Raw genomic sequence first — 24,910 nt, 5'->3', positions numbered from 1 at the left:
TGCTACCTTGCTTCTGGCATACTCCACCATTGGACACTTAGCTCCTACTCGGAAATTGGTGAACAGAGAACATCCTCCAGGGCCAAGAAAGCCAGTAGGTTCTTACATGGGGAGACTTCATGCCTGATTTCGAAACTTGTAGAGGTGGTCATTTCTTGTTCCTAGTACTCAGTGACATTTTAAATGTAAATTTGTTTATTTTGCTTTTTTTTTAGTTTTTTTTTTTTTAAGAAAGACTTAATGTAAGATCACTTTAAGGTAACTGTTACCTCCATTACCTTAACACAGGGAGCTGACTGTGCTGGCTGAGCAAAATCATCAGCTTTTTTTTTTTTTGGTTACAATATTATTTGGATTTTTGTTCAAAATGACATGGGATGCCTTTTAGTGTTTTATATGGACACATGAGTGCATTGAAAGGTGTCATGACATAGGGGGAAGAATGGGGCAGTGGGGTTAGAGCTCAGATGGAAACTGAGTACTGCCAAATCTCTGTCATCAGTAATCCATTCCTGGATGGGATCAAATATCCTGGGTGGGAATGCTAACCAGATCCTACATCCTATTATTTTACATGGAAGAAACCATAACGTGTTACATGTCAATATGCAAAACCTCCAGGCAATTTTCTAAAACAGAAGGGGGTACATTATGGCCTTTGGGCCAAATCTGGCCCACTGCCTATTTTTGTAAATAAAGTTTTATCAGAACAAAACACCCATTTGTTTACTTATCACCTATGGTTGCTTTCCTAGTGCAATGGCAAAACTGAGGAGCTGGAATAGAGAACATACGGCTGCAAAGCCTAAAAATATCACCATCTGGCCCGTCAGAGAAAAAGTTTGTCACCCTTTATTCTAAAATATGACTAAAGTGTAGTCAAATGCCTTATATATAGTCAACAACCCTCATGTTAATAATGTAAATGTCCGCAACATTAATTACTCGACAATTAATATGGTTTCAACATACATTTTTTTTGAAATGTGCCTTTTTTTTTTAATCACCAAGAACATCTGAGACACGCCCCCTTTGTTGCTGGTTTTTCAAAACCTCTACAGAAGTTTCTGACATTCTACCATTGTATTGTAACTTGACACTTTCCCTTACACATTTTATTGAAAATGTTGTATTACATTTTGGAGGGTGTCATGGAATTTTTTTTTATGAGCAATAGCCAAAAATGTTTGATTTAGAAATAAGCATTTTCTATAAAATTTGGAATGCCAAAACGCATTCAACTAGGAAAATATGAACTGGATAGACGTTGTGTGGCATTTGCTGGTATTTCACTTATTGGAGGCTCAGTATTCTCGTCCGTAATACGGGACTTAGACCTCCTCATAGGGCCATGCAGAGATTAGGTGAGGAAAGATACAATTCACACACTTTGGGGATACATTACTGTCGATTCCCTTTCTCTTTTCTACCCTTAGCTTAATTAGAGGAGCAAATAATCACAACTATAACAATTTTTAGGAATTTTTCCAAATTGATAGTGCTTCTGCTTATGTACGGTGGCCCGGAGATTCAAGTATAACTTTGGAGCCCTGAGAATTTAGAAAGGTCTGTGTATTGGGTAAGAGATACTGGCAATTGTAACAAACATTCCTGAGTCTCAGAGGCTTAACTCAGTGCAGATTTATTTCTTAGGCACCTCATAGTTTAGTGCTGGCTGGTGGGGAACAGGAATGGTGGTTCTGCTCTATGTGGTGTTTCAGAGACCTTAGCTTATTTGCTCCAGTGACTCCATCATCTGTAGGAACGATAGTTACCCACTGGACCTCTGAGCCTGCGATCAAGGGAAGAGAGAGGGCATTAGGGATGGTTCAGGTAGGGGTCAGGGTCAGAATGAAAGTAACATACCCACTTCTATGTGCTTCACCAGAAGTCAGTTACAAGGCCGTGAGGCTGGGAAATACATGTGCCAGGAAAAAGAAATGGATGTGACGAGCCAGTCTCCGCCACATGCTGACTATATCTTTTTGTATTATTACGGAGGACAAATGCTTACCATATATAAATTGCACAGATATGCCAATAATCTGAGAACCTGTGTGTAACAGGTAGCCATGGAAATAGCAGTATTTGGAGATAATAATGATGGGTTGGGACAATTAATCTGTGTATTTGGGTAAATATACTTTAAAAATTAGACTGAGATCTGAACCTGCTTTCCACGTGTTGTGTGCAATTTACATATGTTGGCATTCTAAAATCATAGATCTATTGTAGGGTAAGTTTAGAAATGCATACTTAAGTAATGTTGCTTGCAATGACATTTTCATTCCCCAAGTGGTCTTTGTGGACTCATATTTATTTTTCTGTTCTTTCAAATCAGAAGTCATATACATTATTGAATGGAATTCTTTATCAATTATGGCAGATGGAACATTTGTTGAAATACTGCCACAGTAATTCATTTCAAAGTGCACATTTTACAATAAAGCACATCAGGAACTTTTTCAATTTTTCAAAACTTCTGGTAGATCTTAGCACACCTTTTCTAAAGTTATTTATTTTAAACTATCATTATATGAATATTTTAGGTTTATAATTACCATAAAATGAAGGGCAAAATTTATCATTCAAAAATAGAAATTTAATTTAAAGTAGAAAGAACCTGATTGCAAGGTTTAGTAGAGTAGAAACAAGATGTATAAGAGGATATTGAAGAACATGTTTTTAAAAACCCTTAGCTGTACAGTTTCACAATAGATTTGGAAAAAACACAATTGCATCTATTGATATTTGTGCAGATCATATTTGAGATAGTTTCATCAAAGATCAAACTTTTGTAAGATTGAAAAAGCAGATTAAAACAAACAAAACTTTGAGTCATTCCATGCAAAAACAAACTTAAAAAAATATTCAGTGTCGTAAAGTTAGGGATGTCTCCTTGAGATGAAGGTGCTCGACTACACTGTGATCCAGTGGCCTTTCTCAAAAGTCAAGATGGTACACAAACATATGTGATTAAAAATACTCCTTTCGCTTTTCTTGGTACTCTTGGCATTTCCTACTACCTTTCCTGTCACTTTGTCCTTGACAATATTTTAGACAAAAAACAAGTTGAGTTCATGGGGATGGTTTTCCAGTCATCTGTTCCTTATTATTTGCCAGTGTTCTTTGTTATATTAGAATTCAAACTGACTATTCATGAAACATATTTTAATCAGTGACCATGTCAGACAAACAGAAGCTAAGCACCGGTTAGTATGTTGAAAATAAACATGAGGATTCTCATTAATGTCACTGTCTAAATAATTAGTTGAGCATCGTGTACTGAGCAGCAGTGAAAGCAGGTTGGCTTCCCACTGAAACGACAGGCTGACAGCCTCATCTTGGCGTATGGTCATTAGGGTGCCCCCCATCAATGTCATGTTACTGGGTCAAATTAGTGCCCCCTCAGGAGAGAAGCCAGACCTATAGATTATCCTCCATATCCGTGCAAACCATATTTGTGAAACCTGTGATCAAGTGTGAGTAAATTATTAATGTAGCTCATAAATTAACTAGTTTACAGGCTTATAACATTTTACAAGTAGATAATAAAGGGTAGAAAACTTTTCCAGTTGCTTTGTGCTGATGTTAGGGCGTGATCTACCAGCTTTTCCTTGAGGAGCCCACAGTTGATCGTTTTCTGTTAAGAGGAGCAAAAATGTGGAGGGTCAGAACAAATGTTTGGAAAATATAGACTCTAAAAGGAAGTAGGTGTAAATCCATTGCAAGCAGTATAATTAACTTAGTTATCACATTGCTCTGATAAGTCAATGACAATGGGCCTCTTTCTTGTGGTGGCAGTTGCTCATTAATGAGTCCAGCAATTAAGTTTGATCAGGTACATCCTTGCCAACCGAAATTACCTTTAAAAATATTTTTGATGCATTCTTATCATACTCTTAAGCTGCAGTATTGAAGAGGAGTAATGCTAACAGAGTATGTTAAACTCGTAAGAATGAAGATTCTTAATCCGTAATATATTTGGCAAACAGTTGACACTCATATAGATAACTGATACCTAGAAAACATAGTGTGGACCAATCTGGCCTGGGTTTATCTCTTATCAAGAAGGGCACCCACTGGGAGCACCACCTCTTAACCCTCTTCTGAGTTCTGGTAGACAGACAACCCACATAGTTTCCGGAGGTACGTGACTATTCAAATCATAAAACTTCATACATCTCTTTTTCGGTTTCAACTTCTCTGTCTGATTAGATTAGAAAACACATACATTGATGGAGTTCTGTCTGCGTTTACTGTTGAAAGAGAACAACACACACCCACCCACACTGAAGAGTTCATGCTTTCTACTCATTCTGCAGTTCCATTTCCCTATATGACAGAGTCCCTTCTGTCATCTCGAGGGTTGTATAGGTGGCATTATCATCCAAGGATCTAGGGAGAAGAGGCCTGGCATGCAAAACCTTGTACTCACTGCAGTTCACTGAAACTATTTGAAGATGACTTGGCCTAATAGTCAGCAACTTCAGCTTACTTGGAATTGGGTTTGTTAAGTATTCTCACAAGTTTGCTAAGCCACGGAAGTGCGCAGTCTCGGCACATGAACACGTACTCAGGCTGGCTGTCGCCATGAGAAGGCTATGTCGTGACTTCCTTCTATATTTTAAATCCAACTGGAAAAGAAGCTGTGGCAGGTGGGATTTTTGTGCATGGCCACGTGTGTGCACATGTGTTCATTTCCTCCCATCACTTCTACCGAGTGAGACTAAAAGACCAAAACGCAAAGCAAAATCATCATTTGGATTCATGGATCATCTTGCCCTATTTCTCTGGATGAGATAACATTGTAATTATGATAATTTATCCTAAAAAATAAAAAATGATGGACCTTAAAGGAAACTGGCTTTCTAAGTGAATGACATTGCCTTCCAGACTGGCAGTTTTACTTGGCTGTATAACATTTTGCATCCTTCTACTATCATTCTGTCATACTGAACTTAGGTTATGAGCTAATGAAGTGCTAATTTGAGAACTGAAAGGACAAAATAGATGCTTAGGTTTGTCTATTATATATACATATTATATATGTATTATACATATTACATTTATGTAGTATACATATATACCGGAGGTGCCAAAAAATGTATACAAGTGGGCACGTTGGTGAGTGTTGCTCAAGCAGTAGTTCGCCATAATCAGAAGTGTCTGGATGCTGATGGTAACCACCTTGAGCACCTCTTTTAATTGCAGAAGTCAAACATGACTTGTCATCTTTTGCTATTGGTACATAGTGAGTATTACAATTTTAATACATTTTTGTCCTTTCTTAAAATGTGTGCACTTTTTTTTTGGCACCCTCTGTATGTACACAAGTTGTGAAGTATCACAATTTGCCCATTCACTTAATCTCTTCTATTCTTTTTGCTTTCAGTGTCCCTCTGTGTGTTGCAGTCCTATGGCATTATGCATGCCCCCAGCCAGTGACCCTCCAGGCTTTTTATGGCTGTGAGACACATTAAAAGGTAAGAGGCAAATAGCACTAATATTGTGTACTGCTTAGAATTGCCACCCATTACTATATCCACAGTAGTGGATACAGTAATTGCGAGGAAGATACTATCAAGCATGAATTCCAAAGCTATCAGGTTTGTTGAGCTCTGTGACAGCTTTATGGCTTTCAAGAATAGGGCCCATAACCTGGGGATTGTATTTGTGGAAAGCTGATCTAATGTAGGGTTGGCACACTTTGTCTATAAAGGGCCAGATAGTAAGTATTTTCAACCTTCTGGGCCATGCGGTCTCTGTACCAAAGTAGCCATAGATGATGCATAAACAAATGGGTGTGACTGTTCCAATAAAACTTTATTTACAAAAACAGGCAGTGGGCCATATTTGGCCCAAAGGCTGTAGCTTGCTGAGCCTTGATCTAATGCATCGAAGGGGGACAAAAGACCTGTAAACAAGATACCTCGCTGGGTATCAGTTCCTCTGAGCTTGAGCAAACAATTTTTCAAGAAGTAGGAATGAAAAAATACCTGCCGTTCGTACTGCACAGGGTATAGTGGTAAGGATGAAATAAGTTATAATGTATGTGAAAGCACTTTGAAAATTTCGAAACTCCTTACAAAGGTAATGGATGGCTCTGCACAGTCATTCTGGTTCACCTAGTGGACTGCTTCTTCACCTCTTTAATCACGTTGGGCTTTTGTGAGCTAAATGAGCGTGGGGGAGAGTTCTTTTATTTTCTGAGTAATGTGGTTTGTCTGTGCGTTCCTTCTGTTTTACAGTTGATGGACAAGCTGTTGAAATGTCTTTTTAGTATCAAATATGGATGAAGGGATCAACGGGTAGATTTTGGCAGGCTAAAGATCAAATGCCAATGAAGAACAATTAAATTTCCTTTAATCATCAGAATCTAAGTGTGTTTTAAGATCTTCAACCTTTAATATAGGCCTTAGTAAATAATAATGCTTTGGGTATCTGCAAGTATGTTTGAATTCAAGTCTTGCATGTCAAAACATAGAGACAGGCTCAGCACATACACTCCTCTGGACTGGCGGTAATAATGAAGAAGCAGAGTCAGACTTACACAGCTTGGCGAACAGAGGGGTGATCACAATCCCAATTCCTGAATTTTCTAGGCTTTTTTTCCCTCACAAAAACACTAAGTAGTATAGTCTTTAGGTACGTTTTCATATTATTATATCATTTAAGAATTGTTTTCTAGTAACAGACACTATATTAGTTTAAAAAATTAGTTGTGTATTTTCTCTCATGAAGGTTATCTGGAGAGAGCAGCTTGTTCCTCCTCTCTCTCTGCTACTCTTGCCTGATCAAGTGTTGCTTCATTTTCAAGGTCCCATTTCGGCTGCTTGCTCTCTGGCCATTGCCTCTGTCTCCTGAAAGGGAGAAGCAGAAGTACAAGAGACAAAGAGAGTTGTCCTCCCATCTGAGGCAGGCCTCTTGAAAGAACTTTCCCTGAAGTCTTACTCAAGGACTTCTCTCATAGCCTTTTCACTACCCCTAACCTAAGAGCATCTGGGAAATGTATCCTGAGTTTTGCGAAATTTGATGTCCCAGATGAATTCCAGGTTCTAGTAGTAATGACGGAAGGGGACTGGTTACTGAGCAACAATTGTGATTACTTACACAAAATCATGATATTAATTTTTCTTACCTGTTTAATTTTTATTCATTTTCAATGAAATGCCTTCTGTCTCCTACTGACTTGTGTGTGTATTATCTTATTTGAATTTTATGTATTAGATTTTAACTTCTTCAATTCTCAGCAGAGATACATATCTCAGTAAATATTTTAGGACCATAATATTCTTACTGAAAGTGCTGTGTCAAATCTGCGAAATAAATTTCTTTCTCAGGAGAGCTATCAACCAAAATTTAAACTCCCAAATTTTCTATTGGATTTTCTCTCCTCTGGATATAAACTTTTGTGAAAGCTTGAACTACCAGCATGAGGTCCTAGAGACATGAAGACTCACATGCAGTGCTGTTCTTCCCTGTATGTGCAGGGGACTTCCCCGATGGCTTTGCACTGTCCGTCAAAGACTGGACAGTGCTCTCTGCAGCTCTGATTGGCTACTCCCCACATCTCTCCTGAAAACCTACCTTGGAGGATGAGGCAGACAGTGAGTCATCCCTGTCCAACCTCGCTATACCAGATTGGCCCATATGTTATTCTTGTGAAAATTTCCATCTCCTAGAATGAGTAGAATGAGACTTCCCTCTGCTTCAAAATATATTATCTGCCTGTGCCAGCTCGTGATTGATGCTCATGAAACATGGGAGTTGATGCAGTCACAGACATTTATTAAATACCTGCTATATCCATATATGGTTAGCAGTATGGTTAAGAGTGAGTGCTTTGAAGTTGGATCATCCTAGATTCAAATTCCACCCTTTGTACTTACTGGCTGAGTGACCCTGGCAACTTACTTAACCTTTCTGGGCCACAGCCTCCTTATCTAGGAAACAGCAATAAAAATAGGAGCTAGCTGCATGTGAAGAGTTAGAGAGATGATGCTTGCAAAGAGCTTAGCACAGATCCTGGTGGGTAGTAGACGCCAGCCAGTAGAGCTCCCCACCCCGGGCCATGTGGTGAAATCCCTGTCTTAGGAGTTTGTACCATCTTGTGTCTGGTTCAGTGGTGTTTTCTGGTAGATGATGTGTTACACAGTCCTGCTTCTCTTCTGATATTGCCTCTATTTAAGTAGAGCCTTGGGAGGAGGCTTTGATGCTCCTTCAAGGAGACTGCAGCCGTGTACACAACTGGACAGCCCTGTTAACAGAACTTCAATCTCTGGGTCCCGTGTGGATAATTTCCCCCGAGAGGCACGCAGTTCTTTTTTTATTTCTGTTTTTTTACTTACTCAGACAATGGGCCTGCCTAGCAAGCAGAATTCACTAACTGCTTTCAAGTCAGTATTGCTGATGATAATCTGAAACTGTAGAGTTTCACTCGTGAAGGCTGATGCTACATGATGTTGATCTCCCTACCTCATCCCAGTTCCGGCCTCAGTGCTGAGTCTGCAAAGCCTGCCCTGGTCCCCCGCAGATCTTCTTGGGAAGGGCCCCGAAGGCACATGTCATCTGCACACAGGAGCTGCTGCATTACTGCAGCAGAGGTTGTCAGCAGTGCCCAAGGGTGGCCCAGGTGGCCACGTGTCCCAAAGACGGAGAAGTGGCAGCAACTGCATGACCGGCCCCTGTGTGGAGTTTTGAGCAGTGTGGGGTGTAGATGGGTCAAGTCTTATCAGCTTCTTACAGGAGCAGTGGTTTCATTAACTGGGACCCTCTGTCACAGGATTGATGGACTTGGGGGTACTGATCCCCAGACTCTGCTAGTCCCCAGTAAGCCCATCAACCCTGTTAACAGAACTTCACTCTCTGGGTCCCGTTTTGACAACTGAAAAGAGTTGACTCTTGGGAGATAGTGACTTGAAGATCTTACCTGTTCAAAAGACTCTGAGAAACTTTGAGCTTTTGCTGTATGGTTTCAAATATTTTATTTAGATGCCATGTCCATGTCAGATACCGTAAAATCTTTCTTGCCTCTGGACCATGGTATTCTCTGCCTAGAACAACATTTGTGTTTCGTAGAACTCACTCCTCCTCTCCCCTGAGTACTTAGTTCAAATATCTGCTTCTTAGAGAAGCCTTCCCTAGCTACCCATGTTAAAGGAGATTTCCCTTCTCACTATTCTCCATCCAAGCCTCTTGTTTTTTCCCCCCATTTATTGCATCTTCTGTCGCTCTCTGAATATACCTAACTTAGCAGGTAACAAGCCAGTGGCAGGTCTGCCGCGTCCAGTGTGGCTTCTTCATGGCTGACAGTGCCTAGTATGGCAAGCATGCTCACAGCCAGTATTTACTGAATCAGTCATAACAACTTTGGAGATTTTCCTGTGAATTTCTATATTTTCATGGTACCTAAGAGAGCTGCATCTGGGTGAGAGAGTAAGAGAAGAAATAAAACCCCACAATTCACCTTTATGATAGGAATAGAGTACTGCCCTTGGGTTTTCTCTAGAAAGTTCCCAGTATACACTCAGCGTGTTTCTGGCACTCTGTGTCCCATCCAGGAAGGGTTGCACACCATCTTTCCCATGAAGACAGAACCATGTTCCATTTGGGCCTCATGTGTATTGTGAGTGGTACAGGGTAATTGAGGACATTGGATTCCAAGCTCAAATCTCAGCATTCTCATTCATGGGCTATGTCCTTGGGCAAATGACTCTCTCTGGGCCTCAGTTTGCTCACCTGAGGCAGGGGTAAGGGCTTTACCTAGCTCCTTGTGTTAGTGCAAGCATGAATGAGATGATACATGTATTTTGCACTGGGCCTGGCACAGTAACCATGCTGTTGATTTAGGAAGCTCAGTGAGGGTCTTTGGGGTTGTACTACCAGCTCACACTGCACTTTCTTGCAGTCTTCATTTTAAAGCGGTAAACATGGTGAAGAGCCTTGACTCTTATTACATTTGCGCATGTTTCATGCGCTGAATTCACGTTAAAACTGAACACTACAAAATGAGCAAGCAGTGGGATGATCTGTATATATTTGTTGTTGACACGTTGGCTGCTGGCTGTTTATGACTTGTTGCAGATAATGTAAGTGCTAAACCTCAAATGTGGGAGTCCTCAGTGTTTGGAGTCTGACCCTCCACCACAAAACTCTTGACATTCAGGTTTCAGGGTGTTGCACTGCCCTTACGCTACCTGCTGGGGGTATGTTTTGTCCTTAAGTGCTGCTTTGATCTCCTGCTTCACAACAGACCATGTCTTAAATTTTTGTAAGTTCTAAATTTAAAAAAGATTGTACATTGATGTATCTATCCTGATAATTCACATATTCTTTTGTTGTTGTTGAAAGAAAAACTTGTCTATAGATCGAAAGGAGTTAGATATAAACATCTTTCATTCTTAGCTCTGAGTTCTCTCACCTGCCCAATGGGAGTGGTCTGCTGTGGTGTTGCTTCCTTTGCGTGCACTTGACCTGTGGTGCTCACGGTGCGTATGTGTGAAAGCTGAAGCCTGGGGGAGGAGCTTTGTCTTTACATCTCCTAACTTGTTGGTGGTAAAAGATGAACTATGTGAAGTCACATACTCTTATTTATGTGGCTGATGAAATGGCTGATGTAAAACAGGAAGAGCCATTGATGTGATTCATTTGTAATTTATACCCTCTTGACTTATACAAATAAAGGAATATGATTAAGATACAGTTTAAGACTCCACGTTTGGTTCCTGAGAGCCTTGTTAGTGAAGAAAAGGCTTAAGTTCAGTGAGTTTCAGTTGAGTGATGCAGAGGATGCAGCAAAGCTTTTATTAGACTCATAATAAACGCTCAGAGTGGCAAAGAACCTGGTGTTTTACATCTCTGAAAACGTGGAACTCCCGTCTCCAACGATCATTTCAGAAACTGAAACATAGTCACAGAAGGGGAAGCAGATCCACGTGTGCAGGACTTGATTGCTGCCCTTTACGTGGGGTCTTGGCAGCCTGGCATGGCCCTCGTACCACCCTGTGCTCCATACCCGGCCCCCTGAGTACTGGGGAAGATGAGGACGTCTCTGAGGGTTTCCTCTGATGGTTTCAAGTATTGGTGCCCTGTGTGCACCCAGTTTGGTGTGGCAGTCTCTGTGCCAGGTGAGTCTGGTGATGATGTGCTGGGGGCTGAATTTCTCAGTGTCAGCTCACCCATAAAGCTTTACCCTGAGTTCTCTCATCAAGAGAGGCCGTGCTTGCCTTTGTCCATATCTGTCCCAAATCATCCATTAACTGTGACAGAGATCCACGTGGTATGTATTAACTCACAAAAACTCTGAGAGAGGTGTGATTCTAAAAATCCTTTTTACAGATGAGGAAACTGAGGCATAGTAAGGTTAAATATCTTCCTCAGACTTCTCTGCTGATAAGAAGTAGAGCTGGGATTTGAACCCAGGTTTCCTTGCCCTGGTGCCATGGCTCCTAGCCAGCATGCCGTGCGGTCTTCACCATGCACAGATTTTCTAGGCTATTGGTTTACAGGCACTGTTTGCTTGAGCATACGTTCTTTCCTCCAGGACTGCTTCTATGCCATATGTTGACCTTGATCCTTCAGTGCCATCTAGCAGGCCCTGTTTGATCTTATTGGACTTTTTCAAATGTTTTGATTCTTTTTGCTAGTACAAGAGCTGTGGGAGTAAAAGTATGTCCCAATATGGTTAGGAACAAGGACAACCACCCAGTTGGCATTCTTCTATCTCTACTTGGATGTGCGTGGTAAGGTATTTTCTCTACATCTTTGAGTCATTTTTCTCCGATACATTATTCTAATTAACCTCATCTTAGTAGCTCTCATTTTATTATTAGCCTCTGATCATCCAACAATTGTTTTTTTCAGCTCAATCACCTGTGTGAAAAAGTGTAGCACGTGAGGTCTCCTTCCCAAAGAAGCCGTCCTATACCTGGGGTGTTTTCCCAGTAGGCAGGTTCAGAATGGCCCTTTGTTTCTTGGGATATGTTCATTCAGAAGGCTTTTTATTGATGAGGGTAAAGATCTGGGCTACTTAGAGGAAGCACTAGTTAACCAAATTAGGAGGCCTTCAGTTGTTTGCTCAGTAGAATTACAAATTCATAAGCTCTGTGCCAAGGATTTTGACCTTCAAAAATAAAAATATTAGATTTGTAAAGAACATATATAGTAAAATATGTAATATATATTAAATATATATTGAAAAACTATATAAAAGCCATTTGCAAAGGACCACAAATAATCAATTTTTACTTATAGGGTTTGAAGTGTCAGTATCTCCTTGTTAATACAAACAGCAGACCATTTTTAATGTATTTGTGCTGTAAAGTACTGAGCCCATTTTGGTAGGTCTCTGGTTACTTTTGATGAGTTTAGGCCAAAAGAGGAATTACCATTGATCCTTGAACAATGTGGGGGTTAGAGGTGCCAATGCCCCACACAGTTGAAAACCCACATATAACTTTTGACTCCCCAAAAACTTAAGTTGCCCCTCGGTGTCCCCGGGGGTTGGCGTCAGGCCTCCCTGTGGATACCAGAATCTGCAGATGACCAACTCACCTGTTTGAAATGGTGCAGAACAGTGCGCACATTTGGCCCTCTGCATCCATGGACTCCCAACTGCAGATAGAAAACAGTATGGGTATTTATTGAAAAACAAAGAAAAACACATGTGTAAGTGTACCATGCAGTTCAAACCCCATTGTTCAAAGGTCAGCTGTGGTTACCTGGTGGTTCTGTAAAGCTGAACGCTGGACCAAACTTCAGGCACATCGGAGCGAGCGGTTCATACTGTGCTGTTGAGTCTTGTTCTCAGATTCTTGGCTGCACTGTGCTCTCGTTGTGTTCCTTCACACAGGCATTTACCAGGCTGTGGCATGATAACCACTCAGGATTCTGTTTTCGTAGTGCCTTTGACAGCAAGGAGTCCTTTCCTGGTACGAGTTCTAGCAGCGGCCACAGAATCTGCATCTCCTGGCTGTGAGCAGTGTGGTCTGTGCTGTGTACCTATCCCTGAAACAGTCTCTGGAGCTGGAGCTGAACTGGTTCCCGGGAGATATGAAGGTGCGCTTGGCCTGGAATGGGCCACAGGAGTCATGGCTGGTGTCTGTGGATGGTGTTCAACCTCCACAACACAATGGAAAGTGGGCAAAAAGGGTACTTCTTGCAGAAGCAGGGGCAGAAATGTAGGAAGGTAAGCTGTGTAGGTACCGTACTTGATGCACAGTGAGTGCCTAGGACTCCAGGGCTGGGAAGAACCTCTGAGTCTCACACAGCCCAGCTTCCCATGATGCATGTCCTCTGAGGTTTTCCCCGTGAAGCTGTCTACCTAATGCCCCAGGAGCCAGGAGTTCAGTCATTGTCACACACCCCATCTGTCCTTCTGTCCAAACATCCACCTACCATTTGTCACTGTTCTAGATCCTAAAGCAAGATCCTTGATTTCAACATATTTATATCTGCGAGGTAAACAGAAAGGTCAGTTATGATACAGTGATACAGAAGCTGCAAGAATACTGATGGGTTGTCTGTATGTGGTTGGGTGGAGGGGAATTGGAAGGCCTCCCAGAAGCGATGAGACCTGGCTAGGGCCTCAGAGGATGAATGGGAGTTGCCAAGTAACCACAGGGAAAATGGTCAGATTGGTGGACTCACCATCTCTTCTCAAATTGAATCCTGTATTCGGACTTGCATTTGAATTACCTAGGAAAATTGGCTTATAAAATATTTCAGCTCAGTTAAAATATGCATGTTTTTTAGGATATGTCAATCACGTTAGTGATAGGAATCGTAGGTTGATGGTAACTGCTGTTTGTACAGGTTAGCCACATTGCATCTTTCAAGTTACCTTAGTCTTCTGTCTTGTAAGTACATAATGAATGAATGAATGAAGCTTCCATGGGTAATATTTTGGTGAGTTAAATTATAGAATTTTTAACATTTCCCTAAGAATTTTGAAAGAACTGGATATTGTTTGTTTATTCATACATTCCTGTGAGCAAAAAGTATTGTGAACTTTGTTTTTGCATCTGATACCTGAAGATAAAAATCATACCTTCCAAAGGGTTAGGGGTCATGTGGAGAATAAACATCTTGAGCATATGAAACAGTGAATATGACACTCATACCTAGTAAGCACTCTCTGTGTGTTACTCATTGTTATCTGAAGGCATCTATGATTTTTACTTCATAGGTTATCAAAGGCTTTAAAAAGTAATTCAAGTATATCAATCACTAGTTGATATTAAAATGTTTTTTCACGTACTCTGCATGGAATATGTCTTTTATTTTCACATGTTACTTATAAAAATCAAGGCTATTAAAGATGGTGAAATTTAGCAAAGAACTTTAACTCCACATGCTTTTAATGCTTCCCTGAATTAATAATTTTCATGTCCATCATATTTTCTCCTTGGCCCACAATTCATCCCATATTTGGATCTTGGCAAATGATGACTCGGTTAATTAGGCAGTCTGTTAACTCTGATTACTAAGTTATAACAGATCAGTGTCGAAGTATCACTGTGCAATTTGGATTAAAAGGCTCTTCATCTTATCAAAACAAATTTACATTTATGGATTAGTGTGTTGAAATGATCTAGGTTAAAATGATGCATTTCATAAGGAAAATTTAAAAGGATAAAGAATAATTTCCTCCTAAGTTTTTTTTTTTTTTTTTTATTATGACATTCATCACATTATCTTTCACTAGGAATACACTTAAAAGTTAAAAGCTTGGAATTTTCCTGTAAAGCTTGAAAATGATAGCTCATTTAATCCCTTTATTGTATACATACGATGGCTGCGTCACATTTTGATTTAAGCATACTTTAGTGTGGCAGTACATGCCTCTATTTCCTTTCTGACCACAGTGGCCTCTGATACTGGACTTACTGTAGGGATGAATCTTGACTATGTTGGGGAAATGAGTGGGTTACATTAGGGTTCGCTCTCTTTCACAGCTGAAGGCACTGACAGTTAACAAATAAAGCTGGGTCTTTGTAGTCCCTTCTTTTTCTTGTCTAATGGTTCATCATCATTTAAGGGTAGTTGGGGTATCAAAACCTTGCTTACTTACTCTATCTCTATCTCTGCCTCTCTTCTTTATTTTCTTAGCACAGAACACTGTGGAAAATGAACAAACACAAGAGAAATTTTCCAGCTCCAGCGGACCCTGAAATTTGTGTTACTTTCCCCTGAAGATTCAAAAGATAGCACCTCACCTGTGTCTCCCTACCTGCTATACACACCCCACCATTCATTCATGTGCGCGTGTGCGTGTACACACACACACACACACACACACACACACAGAATTCAGCAGCTGGCACCGAGGAGGTATTTAATTCATACTGTTGATGACTGATTGGAAAAGTGGAAACACTGACAACCTCCCCTCCCAGTGCTGCTGAAGCTGCTCTTACTACTGGTTCAACATTTGCGGCCTGTCCGATATTGTAACCATTGGAATGAATGGAGTTGATGAATTTAATATTGATTTTTTCAATATGCTTACTGAAGTCTGACCTTCATGGATTACTGTGTTCTAGTTTCCTGGGAAATAAAAAACTAAAAAGAGAATTTTTTTTTTATTCATTGAACTTAGTATCTTGTTTTTTGACCATATTGATAGGACTATGATTCAGAAATAGGAAACCTTAGTTCTTTAGCTTTATTCAGTGGTAGCATCTAGTTTATGCAAAACTGGCTTTTCTAAGTCTACAAGAGCCTCCGAACTTTGTAGATAGAGCAGAACTTTACTTAACTCTGAATCGAAGTTGGGATTTTATGGATTTGATTATTTTCTCTTAATTGGGAACATTTAATAATAATCATAGATGACTCTCATTGTGGAGGGGCTCATAGTTGGTTGTTCAAAGGTAAAGTGATGTTTTGAGCTCTAATTTGACAGATTTGAATGACAGTCAGCCTGAATAATTCAGTTTCCCTACCTCCCCATTCCTTCTAAAAGAACAAACCAAATAAGGAGTTTTTTTAAAAACCTAAACCATTCTGGATTATATGAATTCTTATAGTCATTTTAAAAGAAGTAGTTTAACAGAGAGATGTACTCTGGAACTTTTATGTGTGAGGTAAACCCAGTAGAACATTCATTTTTTAAATGGGGGGCCTTGGTTACCTAATAATTCATGTATTATAATTAAGTCTTGCCAATAGAGCAAGAGAGCCCTCTGCAAACAGCTGCCTACGGAGTGAGAAAAGAAGGGAAGCCCACTTGCATTTTCAAGCCTCCCTTGAAACAGAAAATTCTTATCAGGGTCCCCACGATGTCTTCATGGCAATGGCAGGGAATGTCCTCAGTTAATTTCTTCTTTAGTAAATCGGTCTGTGGATAGAAGCAGACTTATTGGAATGTTGGATACTACTACTGTGTGGTTTTATTAATTACATTTATTCCTTTAAAGTGACCTTGGATGAAAACAATCACCTCTTCTGTGGGCATGGTTAGCAGATGTTTACCGTAATTCTTTGCTTGGTGAAAAAAATGCCTCTTCCACCCAACAAAAACAGCCACGTTTTCTTGGCTAAATCAAAACTTTGGCGCTTGGGTCTTACTTTATATATTATGGCTTCAGTCACACAGCCTTTCCAAGTGTGAGGCTTAGATCACAACTCCGACATCTGTGGGAGAGCTCTGCTCACAATGATCTATTATGTGAGTACTTAATTCTTACACTGTTTTTGGCGTTCGCCCTTCCTCTTGAAACCAATCTCCTATATGCTAGCCTCTCTGTTTTTCTTGTATAAGCATGTTAGCCCCTCCTTTATTTTTAAAGCTTTTACCTAGGCCTGGTGGCCATTTTAGTGAGGATTTTAATCATAGAAATAAAGCCAAGGTTCACCTTCTCAGTCTGAGAGTTTGGTTTTTCCTGGGCTCTCTGAAATAAATTCTTCATATTTTGTGTTTGAAAAGGACCTTTTCTTATTGCATGTTGAGCTTCCTTAACTCTCTCTCTCTCTCTCTCTCTCTCTCTCTCTCTCTCTCTATATATATATATATATATATATATATATATATATATAAAATCTCTCTCGCTCTCTCTCTATATATATATATTTGCCAATTCCTGTTTTTTACAAGTGCTAAGTGATCATGAACCTTTAGATGGTCCCTGCCCACCCCTGCCATTCATGATTCTAATAGGTATTTCAGGAGCCGACACGCGCCCCCCCCCCCCCCCCCCCCGAATTTCCTCAACGAAGAATGTTGCTTGCTTTTCGAAGTACGGGAAGGAAATACAACAGCAAAACTTTGCTTTTCTTGGGAAGCTCCTCCCTTTGGAATGGAGAACTCTGGGTGGCTCTTCTTATTTTGTTTCTATTGCCAAAATAAGCAGTGATCTTACATAACACCAGGGTAGGAAAAAAAGAAGTAATATTAAAGGAAACATATGTTCATGTTGAAAAAAAGGGAGCTGGAACTGGCCAGGGAACAGTGGCCCCCAAAGCTAAAGACATCTTCTTTTTAATTCAGGTGGGAAATCAGGTTTTGATCATTTTGGTATATTTATAAAATAAAAAATCAGTTGCTTTTCTACATTTGATCCAATCAAAAATAAATCTTGAGATTGGGAAACCAAGGCGCATAGGCTAGTTAATTAATATATATGGTAGTGGGAATGGATCAAGTTCTGTGTTTGTTAAATTATTTTCCTATGATCTTAGTTAACACTAAGCGATTTCTTTGGAGGTCACTTGGTTTGAGATGCTTGCCCTAATTTGAAACCAAAGCTGAAACTATCCAAATATGATTCTTATTTGGTCTGATTTTAGGAGAATGGAAGAGAGATCTGAGAATTAAAATGAACCAAAGATGTCTACTCTAGCTGTTTGGCTGATTAGTGGACATATTATTTGTCCTTTTAAGTGATTCCAAATAATGTCTGTTGATAGAAACAGAGCAGACACTTCAGTGTTTCAGACTGTTTGTGGGTGGCAGGTTTTGAAAATGCAGCCAGTTTGCAAAAAGAAAAGAGAATAAAAAGGAAAAAATAGAACAGCAACAACAAAAAAAATCCTTAGTTTCTGATTCATCCATCCTCAAGGTTTGAAAATTTCAAAGTTAGGGGAAAATCAGCTAAGTTCTTCTTTCCCCATTATAAACACTTGGTGCCTGTGAAACAGCGCTGTGATGGAGGCAGGGCCCGGGAGCATTCTGGGTACTGGCATATGTCTGCCATGCAGACCAGAGGGATCTGGATGGGCTCACACAGGCAGTTGATGGAAGCGAGTGATAGCCCCAGTCGGGGAGCCTTGACTGTGCTTGGAACTGTTTGCATGTGCACAGCGTTGTCATGTGCATCCAAACACTGTCCTAGTTCAAACCTCTTAAAAAGCTTGCTTTTAGTGTTGACACAAATAGGGTGGAAACTGTGGCAAGGTGGATCCAGGCTTGTGTTCAGTCTGTTCAATTCAAAAAATCTAAGATTTAAAACCTTACATTAGGGAACAAAAACCCAAAACCTACCCCTCAAAAAGGGGAAGCAAAGCTATTTAAAGTATAAGATCATTCTTAAATTATGGTTTAAGTTTCAGCTACTTTAATTAGTCCACTCCTTTTTCCCCCAAGGCAAGTCATTTCACTGTTGGGAAAATGGACTTAAAAAAAATCAGGGTATGTGCACACCCAAAAATGGATTTTGAGTTACATTTTTTTTCAATCCTTAGAGTAGGCTACATTCTGTTATTTTTCTGGTGTTTTTGTCCTTTGGGTTCAGGCAAACTATAACTGGTGGCGGATGACATCTCTATATTAGTGGGTAGAAGGAAGAAATCCCAAAAGTCTTGTTTAATAATAAAATACTATGATTTATGTGTCAGCTCCTATTGTAAGCAATATACTAGCATCTCACCGAATCCTCATAAATACTACAAAGTACCTACCTACTCTTAGTACTTTACCATGTACCCCCTCTCCCTCCCTTAACCCCCAGGTCACCCACTCTGATCTTGGTAGGTACAGTAGAGGTCATTTATCTTGTCATTGGAGTCTTTGAGGAAATACCTTGTTGAGAAGAGATGGCCTGGGACTTTGGATGAGTATCATAATGGATTTGTAATGCCTGACGTGTACGTGGAGAAGCACATAGACATCTAGAAAGGAGGAGGGCAGTAGTAAGCCCTCCTGTACTGGTTTATACAACATGTAAATATAGGCCATGAAAAGCTAACATTTATAGTGCTCATTATTTGTGTCTCAGAGAAACGACCACTCAAATTCAGAAAACCTGTCTTTTAAAGCTGTAACTTCTGCTAACTTATGTGATCTCAGCTTCCTCATTTAGGACATTATTAAGAAGAGAATTATGTTCTACCAGAAGTTTCCATGAATAAAAGCTTTTGTGGCATTCAGTGTGGCACAACCTCAAACCTCGGTCTTTGCTAAATAGTAAAAATGACTGCTGTAGGAGCTACTCAGTCCTATGACTGGAGAATCAAGCTCTAAGATATGTTGGTGAATTTAACTGGTTGATTAACTCAAAATAAGTATTTGAAATCTTTCTTCTGTTTTTAATATGTGTTTATAGCTACAAACTTCCCTCTGAGAAATGCTTTACCTGTATGTCCTAAGTTTTGGTATGTTACATCTATTTTCATTCATCTCAAAGTATTTTCTAATTTCTTTTATGATGTCTTCTTGACCTGTTGGTTATTTAGGAGTGAGTTGTTTAATTTCCACATGTTTGTAAGTTTCTCAGACTTCTTTGTGTTATTTGTTTTTAATTCCATTCCACTGTATTTAGAGCTCATATTGTGTATTATTTCAGTCTTAAATTCATGGAGATGTATTTTATGGCCTAACTTATGGTCTATCTTGAGAATGTCCCATGTGTGCTTGAGAAGAGTGTATACTCTGTTGTTGGGTGGCACTTTCTTTAGATGTCAGCTTGAGGTCTCTAGATGCTGGACGTCCATCTGTGTCTTCTGTTTCCTTGTTGACCTTTTGCCTAGGTCTGTCCGTCACACTAGTGTGGTGTTGAAGTCTCCAACTAGCATTGTTGAATTATTTGTTTCTCCAGTTAGTACTGTTCGGGTTTGCTTTCTGTATTTTGGGACTCCGTTTTTAGGTGAAGACTTTCTTGAGGAGACCAGAGAGCACTCTTGTTATATCTTCCGCTTTCAGGACTTCATTCAGTTCTAGGGTTTAAAAGTTACACAGTGATGAACAAGCTTAGCTTTATAATGAGGAGGTCTCTGACACTGCTGGAGGCGTTTAGGCCATATTTATACAGATAAAGAGAAATAAAGGATTGATGGCTTGTTTATCTCAGTTTTATTATTGTTTGCAGCCGGTGGAGTCCAATTAAGGGCAAACCAACATTGTCTTCTGTAGCAGATGACTGAGGACTTTTACTTACCCAGATGTAAGTCAGTCTTTCATCTTCCACACTTGACTTACTCTGTGTAGACATGGACTAACTCAATACAAACATGTTCCATGGGAAAAATAATGTGTGTTTTGTTTTTTTTTAGCAAATAAGAATACAATGCAATTTTCTTACTGTTGCTAAATCTATGACCACAGCCCTTTCTGTGTGTAAAGGCAAATTCCAGGTGCATTTGTCATACAGAAATTGCTTTTCCACCCAAATGCAGAAATGTGGAATAAACCATTTTGAGCACGAGTAGTGTATATTAGATTTACTAAGTATCTATCAAGCATCTTCCTCTACTCATTGTATTAAGATTAATGAAGAGTTAGAACTGCCTGGTTTCTGCCCAAATGCACATATAGCCTCTACTCAGACAATGATACTATTGACCGATTGTTTCTGCTAACAATATTATGGCCCAGCATTTTATTTTTTTCTTTTCAGTAGTATGTTTCATGTGTTCTAAACACATGTCAGTGGGAAAGCAGGAGGTGGAGTCATACATACAGGCATGTACACATATACGTAAAAAGAGATTTCCTCACTGTATACATTTTTAAAAGGCATTTGTCTTTGATTTGTTTATTCTTTAGCCGTTTTGTTATCCTTAACCACATTTGGCTGTTTATCGGTGAGCAATGAAATAGTTTAGCTGTGCTTTTAAATTCACTGTGAAAGTAATGTCGTTTTTCAGAAGAGATTTTACATGTATGTTATAGCCATTTTTTTGGTCATCTCTGAATATTTCATAGAGTTGATTGTTGGTGGAAGAAGCCATGAGGTTCTATATCTTAACTTTCTCTGAGAAAGGAATTATTGTCTTTGTCATTTTGTTTTACCGTGTGACCTCCTACCTGCTGGGTTTCCCAACAGCTGTCAACTAACTACTCAAGCACCATACTGCTACCAGCGTTCCTGGTTCACAAATATGAAGTAAATAGAAAATCTTGCTAATTTGAGCCCAGTAGGAACCTTAACACTGTAATGAAGTAATTTTGAAAGCAGACAGACATATCTCACAAAATTAGAGCCAAATTTTTAAATGATCTTTAATAATTAATTTAGAGTAAGAATGGTACTTAAGAACAAGTGAGATACTGACACATGGAGGAGTTAGAAAAGTGAGAGAAGAGTCCTCATGGAGTTTTAGTAATTATGCAGTCTAACTTGGGTTGCCACTGATGCCAATCTAAGAGTGGGAATGATAGCGTGCTTTGGAGGACAGGCTTGTGGTTTTAATGTTCTTGATAGATTTTGACAAATTAAACAGTGGCAGAGGTGTTTGGAAGGTAGCCACGTCCTTACCATTATTTATGTCAGTGAGCTAGAAATCAGTGGTTAATTTTCAGTTCTTATAATTTTTACGATATTCCTATTGTTGTAAATTTAACCGTGTGCAGCACCTACTCAGCGGGATACATTTTATGTTGTCAGCTACCTTTTGACATAATAGATTTCAGTTGCCAAACCTTTCTCGATAGAATGAGATGTAAAGAGAGCTGTACAGAATCTTTGGATCATATCCAGACACAAAACGTATGACAGACTTTATGAGATTGAAAAGCTCAGATTGGAATATGGGGGAAAGTTGGGCCCTGTTGATTTTTGTTTTTCTTCTTTTTCTTATTATTTGCCCTTAACCCATTCTAGCACCATGTTCTAGATGGGTGTCTTTTCTCTTGGCTGAAAGAGCATGTTCCTCAGTGTGTGATACCTTGCATGATGACCAAATGTAATTTGAAGCTACTGATTTTCACACCTTTTCACTGTTAATACATCTGTGTGCTCTCTTTTTTGCACTGGATCACAACAGGTTCCATAGTCTTACATTTTTCTTTGTTATGTTTTAGCATCAGTTACATTGTTTCAATGAAATTACTGATATTCTCCCTGGCTAATTAAAGATTCTGTTAGAGGTGTATTTGGAAATTAAGATGTTTCTTTCCTTCCTCCGTTTCCTCTAGTTTATTCAAACTGCTTCCTTTATAATCATCCTTTTCTATAGCACTTAGCTTGACTAAAGAGGAGTAGTAGACACCCCTGCCTTTTTATACATTCATTCTCAGATTCTTTCTTTTAACCTCTAAATTATTTCCTTAGGCCCTCTGCTGTATGACATAACACATTTTTGTGGACCCCACTTTGCTCTGTGTTGGCAGCTAGCCTCCCATTTCTCTTTGGTCATTCTCTCTGCTTGACAACATTCCATGACTCCATTGGCCCAGCTTTCATACAGCTCCTTAGCATCTCTTCAAAGGAACATCCTCCTTCACACTTGCTGTGAGCCCAGAAGCAGGACCACAGGTTTTGTACCTAGGATCTCCAGCTCTGCGGAAGGGATGCTTCCTGGCTCTCCTCCTGTGCAATTCCGTTACCTATCTTAGATGCTTGTTTGGAGTTTCCATTTGGCAGGGATTCTGCTGCTCTATTTTGCTATAGCCTTGTCTTCTTCCAATGTCTAATAAATCTTTAATGATAATTGAAATGATTAGTTATCAATCCATGGCGAAGAACTTATTAACCTTTTCTAGGCACATTGTCCTTGAGATGAAAGTTTCTTGTGTCATGTACCAGCACCTTTAAATCAGATTCATTGGACTTGTTGGGTTCCTGCTATGTAATGCCATAAAATGGTTTCACGTTACTCATCTCTCTTCTGGAAAGTGTATGCCCTTTGTCATTGCTTTAGACAGTAGCCAATATTCAAGGATTCAAGATGAATTCAAATAAATGCAGTTGTATAAAGTATTTGGGAAGGCATGCACTTTAAAATTTTTATTCTAAAGTAAAACGCAATCATGGAAATCCACCGAAACACACACACACGTGCACACACACACACACACACACACACACACACACACACAGGTTCAATACAATGTGTTCCGTTTCTACACTGTCTAAAATTAGCCACTGCCTACTGAACTCTTGAAATTTGGCTAGGATAACTGAGAAATTTTAAATTTTATCTAATTTTAATTAATTTACATTGTAATAGACAGATGTGGCTAGTGGCCACTGTACTGGACAACATTCATATATATGTATATATTTATATGTCATTTGTTTTACGGTGGTTATCTTTATAACAACCATTCATGTCAAGAAATCAAACTTTCCTGGCCACCCAGAAGCCTTTCATGCGCCTTGTCCCATTCCAGTCCCTTCCAAAAGTAACCCATACTTTTATAGTCATTACTTCACTTTTCTCTTTATTATTTTATTAACTGCACGTGTATCCTTAGACACCATAGTTTACTATTGCCCGTTTTTTAAAAGTTGATACGTTTTTTCAATTTACAAATTTCCCCTCTGTTCCTTTCTTTTCTTTACACTTTCCCTCTTGGCAAACCTGGGCACTTGAGCTGTAGAGTTTCCCGGAGTCTGGATTTTGCTGATTGCATCCTCAGCTCTTCTTTTCTCTGTCCTCTCTATTTGCTGCACATTGGCAGCTGGATCCAAAGGCTCATGGTTGAACCCTTTGGCAAGACTCTAAGTGGTGTTGTGATTTTTCACTCAGGAGGGGTATAATGTCTTATTGTCTTTTTGTGATGTTAACAGCCATTAATGCTCACACCTAGATCCATTAATTCACTGAGAGTTGCAAAATGGTGATATTCTAATTCTATTGTTTGTTAGCTGGGATACTTTTGTAATTTTACTCTTCATCTACTGTTTGGTTACCCAGTGGAACTGATCATATAGAAATACAGGATAAATGCCTGGTTCTTTCCAACTTTTTGCCAGTTTAAAAAATAATCAATTGGTTTCATGTCATCCTTTGAAAGCAACCAGTAAATTTTAATATCTTTCTGAACCATTAATTTAAGTGTTTGTTGGTTTCAATGCATTGAATTTCTTAATTTTTATTGAAGATCAAATTGTCCATCTTTGATCATGGAACTTCTTCCCATTGGCTCCTCTGCCCTCCTGAGATGACCCTACTGGTCCTTGATAGCTTCTTTGCTCACTGCAGGACAAGATGTTTCAGACCCACCTTGTTTATTTCTTACCTAAGAACTGAAATTGACCATTTGTCCAAGAAAACGTTGTTTCTTTTAGTGGAAATTTGTATTTCGAGACAACTGTCTTAGTGCTAACAATGTCATTGCTGCTGGATTGGTCATTGTGTCTAGGCCTCATGAATTCATACGAATATTTTCATATCATATTCAGGATTAGACGGCTTTTACTAAACTTCCCATCTGTTACATGTTTTTCTCCTTCATTCCATGCTGAGAATCGAGAATCCGGGGGATGATACAATTAGAATATCCCATAATTATTAATTTTCTTAGTGATCCACCTTACACATACAAAAGTCTCAGAATAGCAATACTAATACTACAACCTCCAGTGATGCTTACCAAGAAGAGTTAAAAATATCTTATTACATATACTATCCCTACTCTCTCTGTTATTTTTTAATGGTTTAATATGTCTATCTTTTCAGAGCATATAGCCATTTATAGTATACTTTCCCCTTTTAGCTCTATTTTAGTCTTACTTCTTTAGGTAAG

At 39.3% G+C, this 24,910-nt stretch overlaps 2 protein-coding genes across 6 annotated transcripts in view; both read left to right on the top strand.

Annotated features, from left to right (window-relative positions):
- The window catches only part of FOXP1 (forkhead box P1), a 579,583-nt gene that overhangs the window by 207,951 nt on the left and 346,722 nt on the right, over window positions 1-24,910 (top strand). For all 5 annotated transcript variants that reach the window (XM_088798543.1, XM_074313283.2, XM_019746870.3 and 2 more), the window contains one exon: window positions 5,396-5,486. The gene's annotated coding sequence lies outside the window, so the exon portion shown is untranslated. Of the gene's footprint in view, window positions 1-5,395; window positions 5,487-24,910 lie in introns of those variants that run through there.
- On the top strand, window positions 10,077-15,544 carry LOC148758256 (uncharacterized). Its single transcript, XM_088798896.1, has 3 exons — window positions 10,077-11,129; window positions 12,904-13,059; window positions 15,112-15,544. Exons 1-3 carry the CDS (start codon window positions 11,042-11,044, stop codon window positions 15,171-15,173), a joined length of 306 nt encoding a protein of 101 aa, XP_088655022.1. The 5' UTR covers window positions 10,077-11,041; the 3' UTR covers window positions 15,174-15,544.

The sequence above is a fragment of the Rhinolophus sinicus genome, chromosome 5 (genome assembly GCF_057876585.1).
Source record: "Rhinolophus sinicus isolate RSI-liver-muscle chromosome 5, RSI-T2T, whole genome shotgun sequence".
Classification (NCBI taxonomy): domain Eukaryota; kingdom Metazoa; phylum Chordata; class Mammalia; order Chiroptera; family Rhinolophidae; genus Rhinolophus; species Rhinolophus sinicus.
Note: the sequence above shows the minus strand (reverse complement) of the source record. Positions and strands in the feature narration are given on the sequence as shown.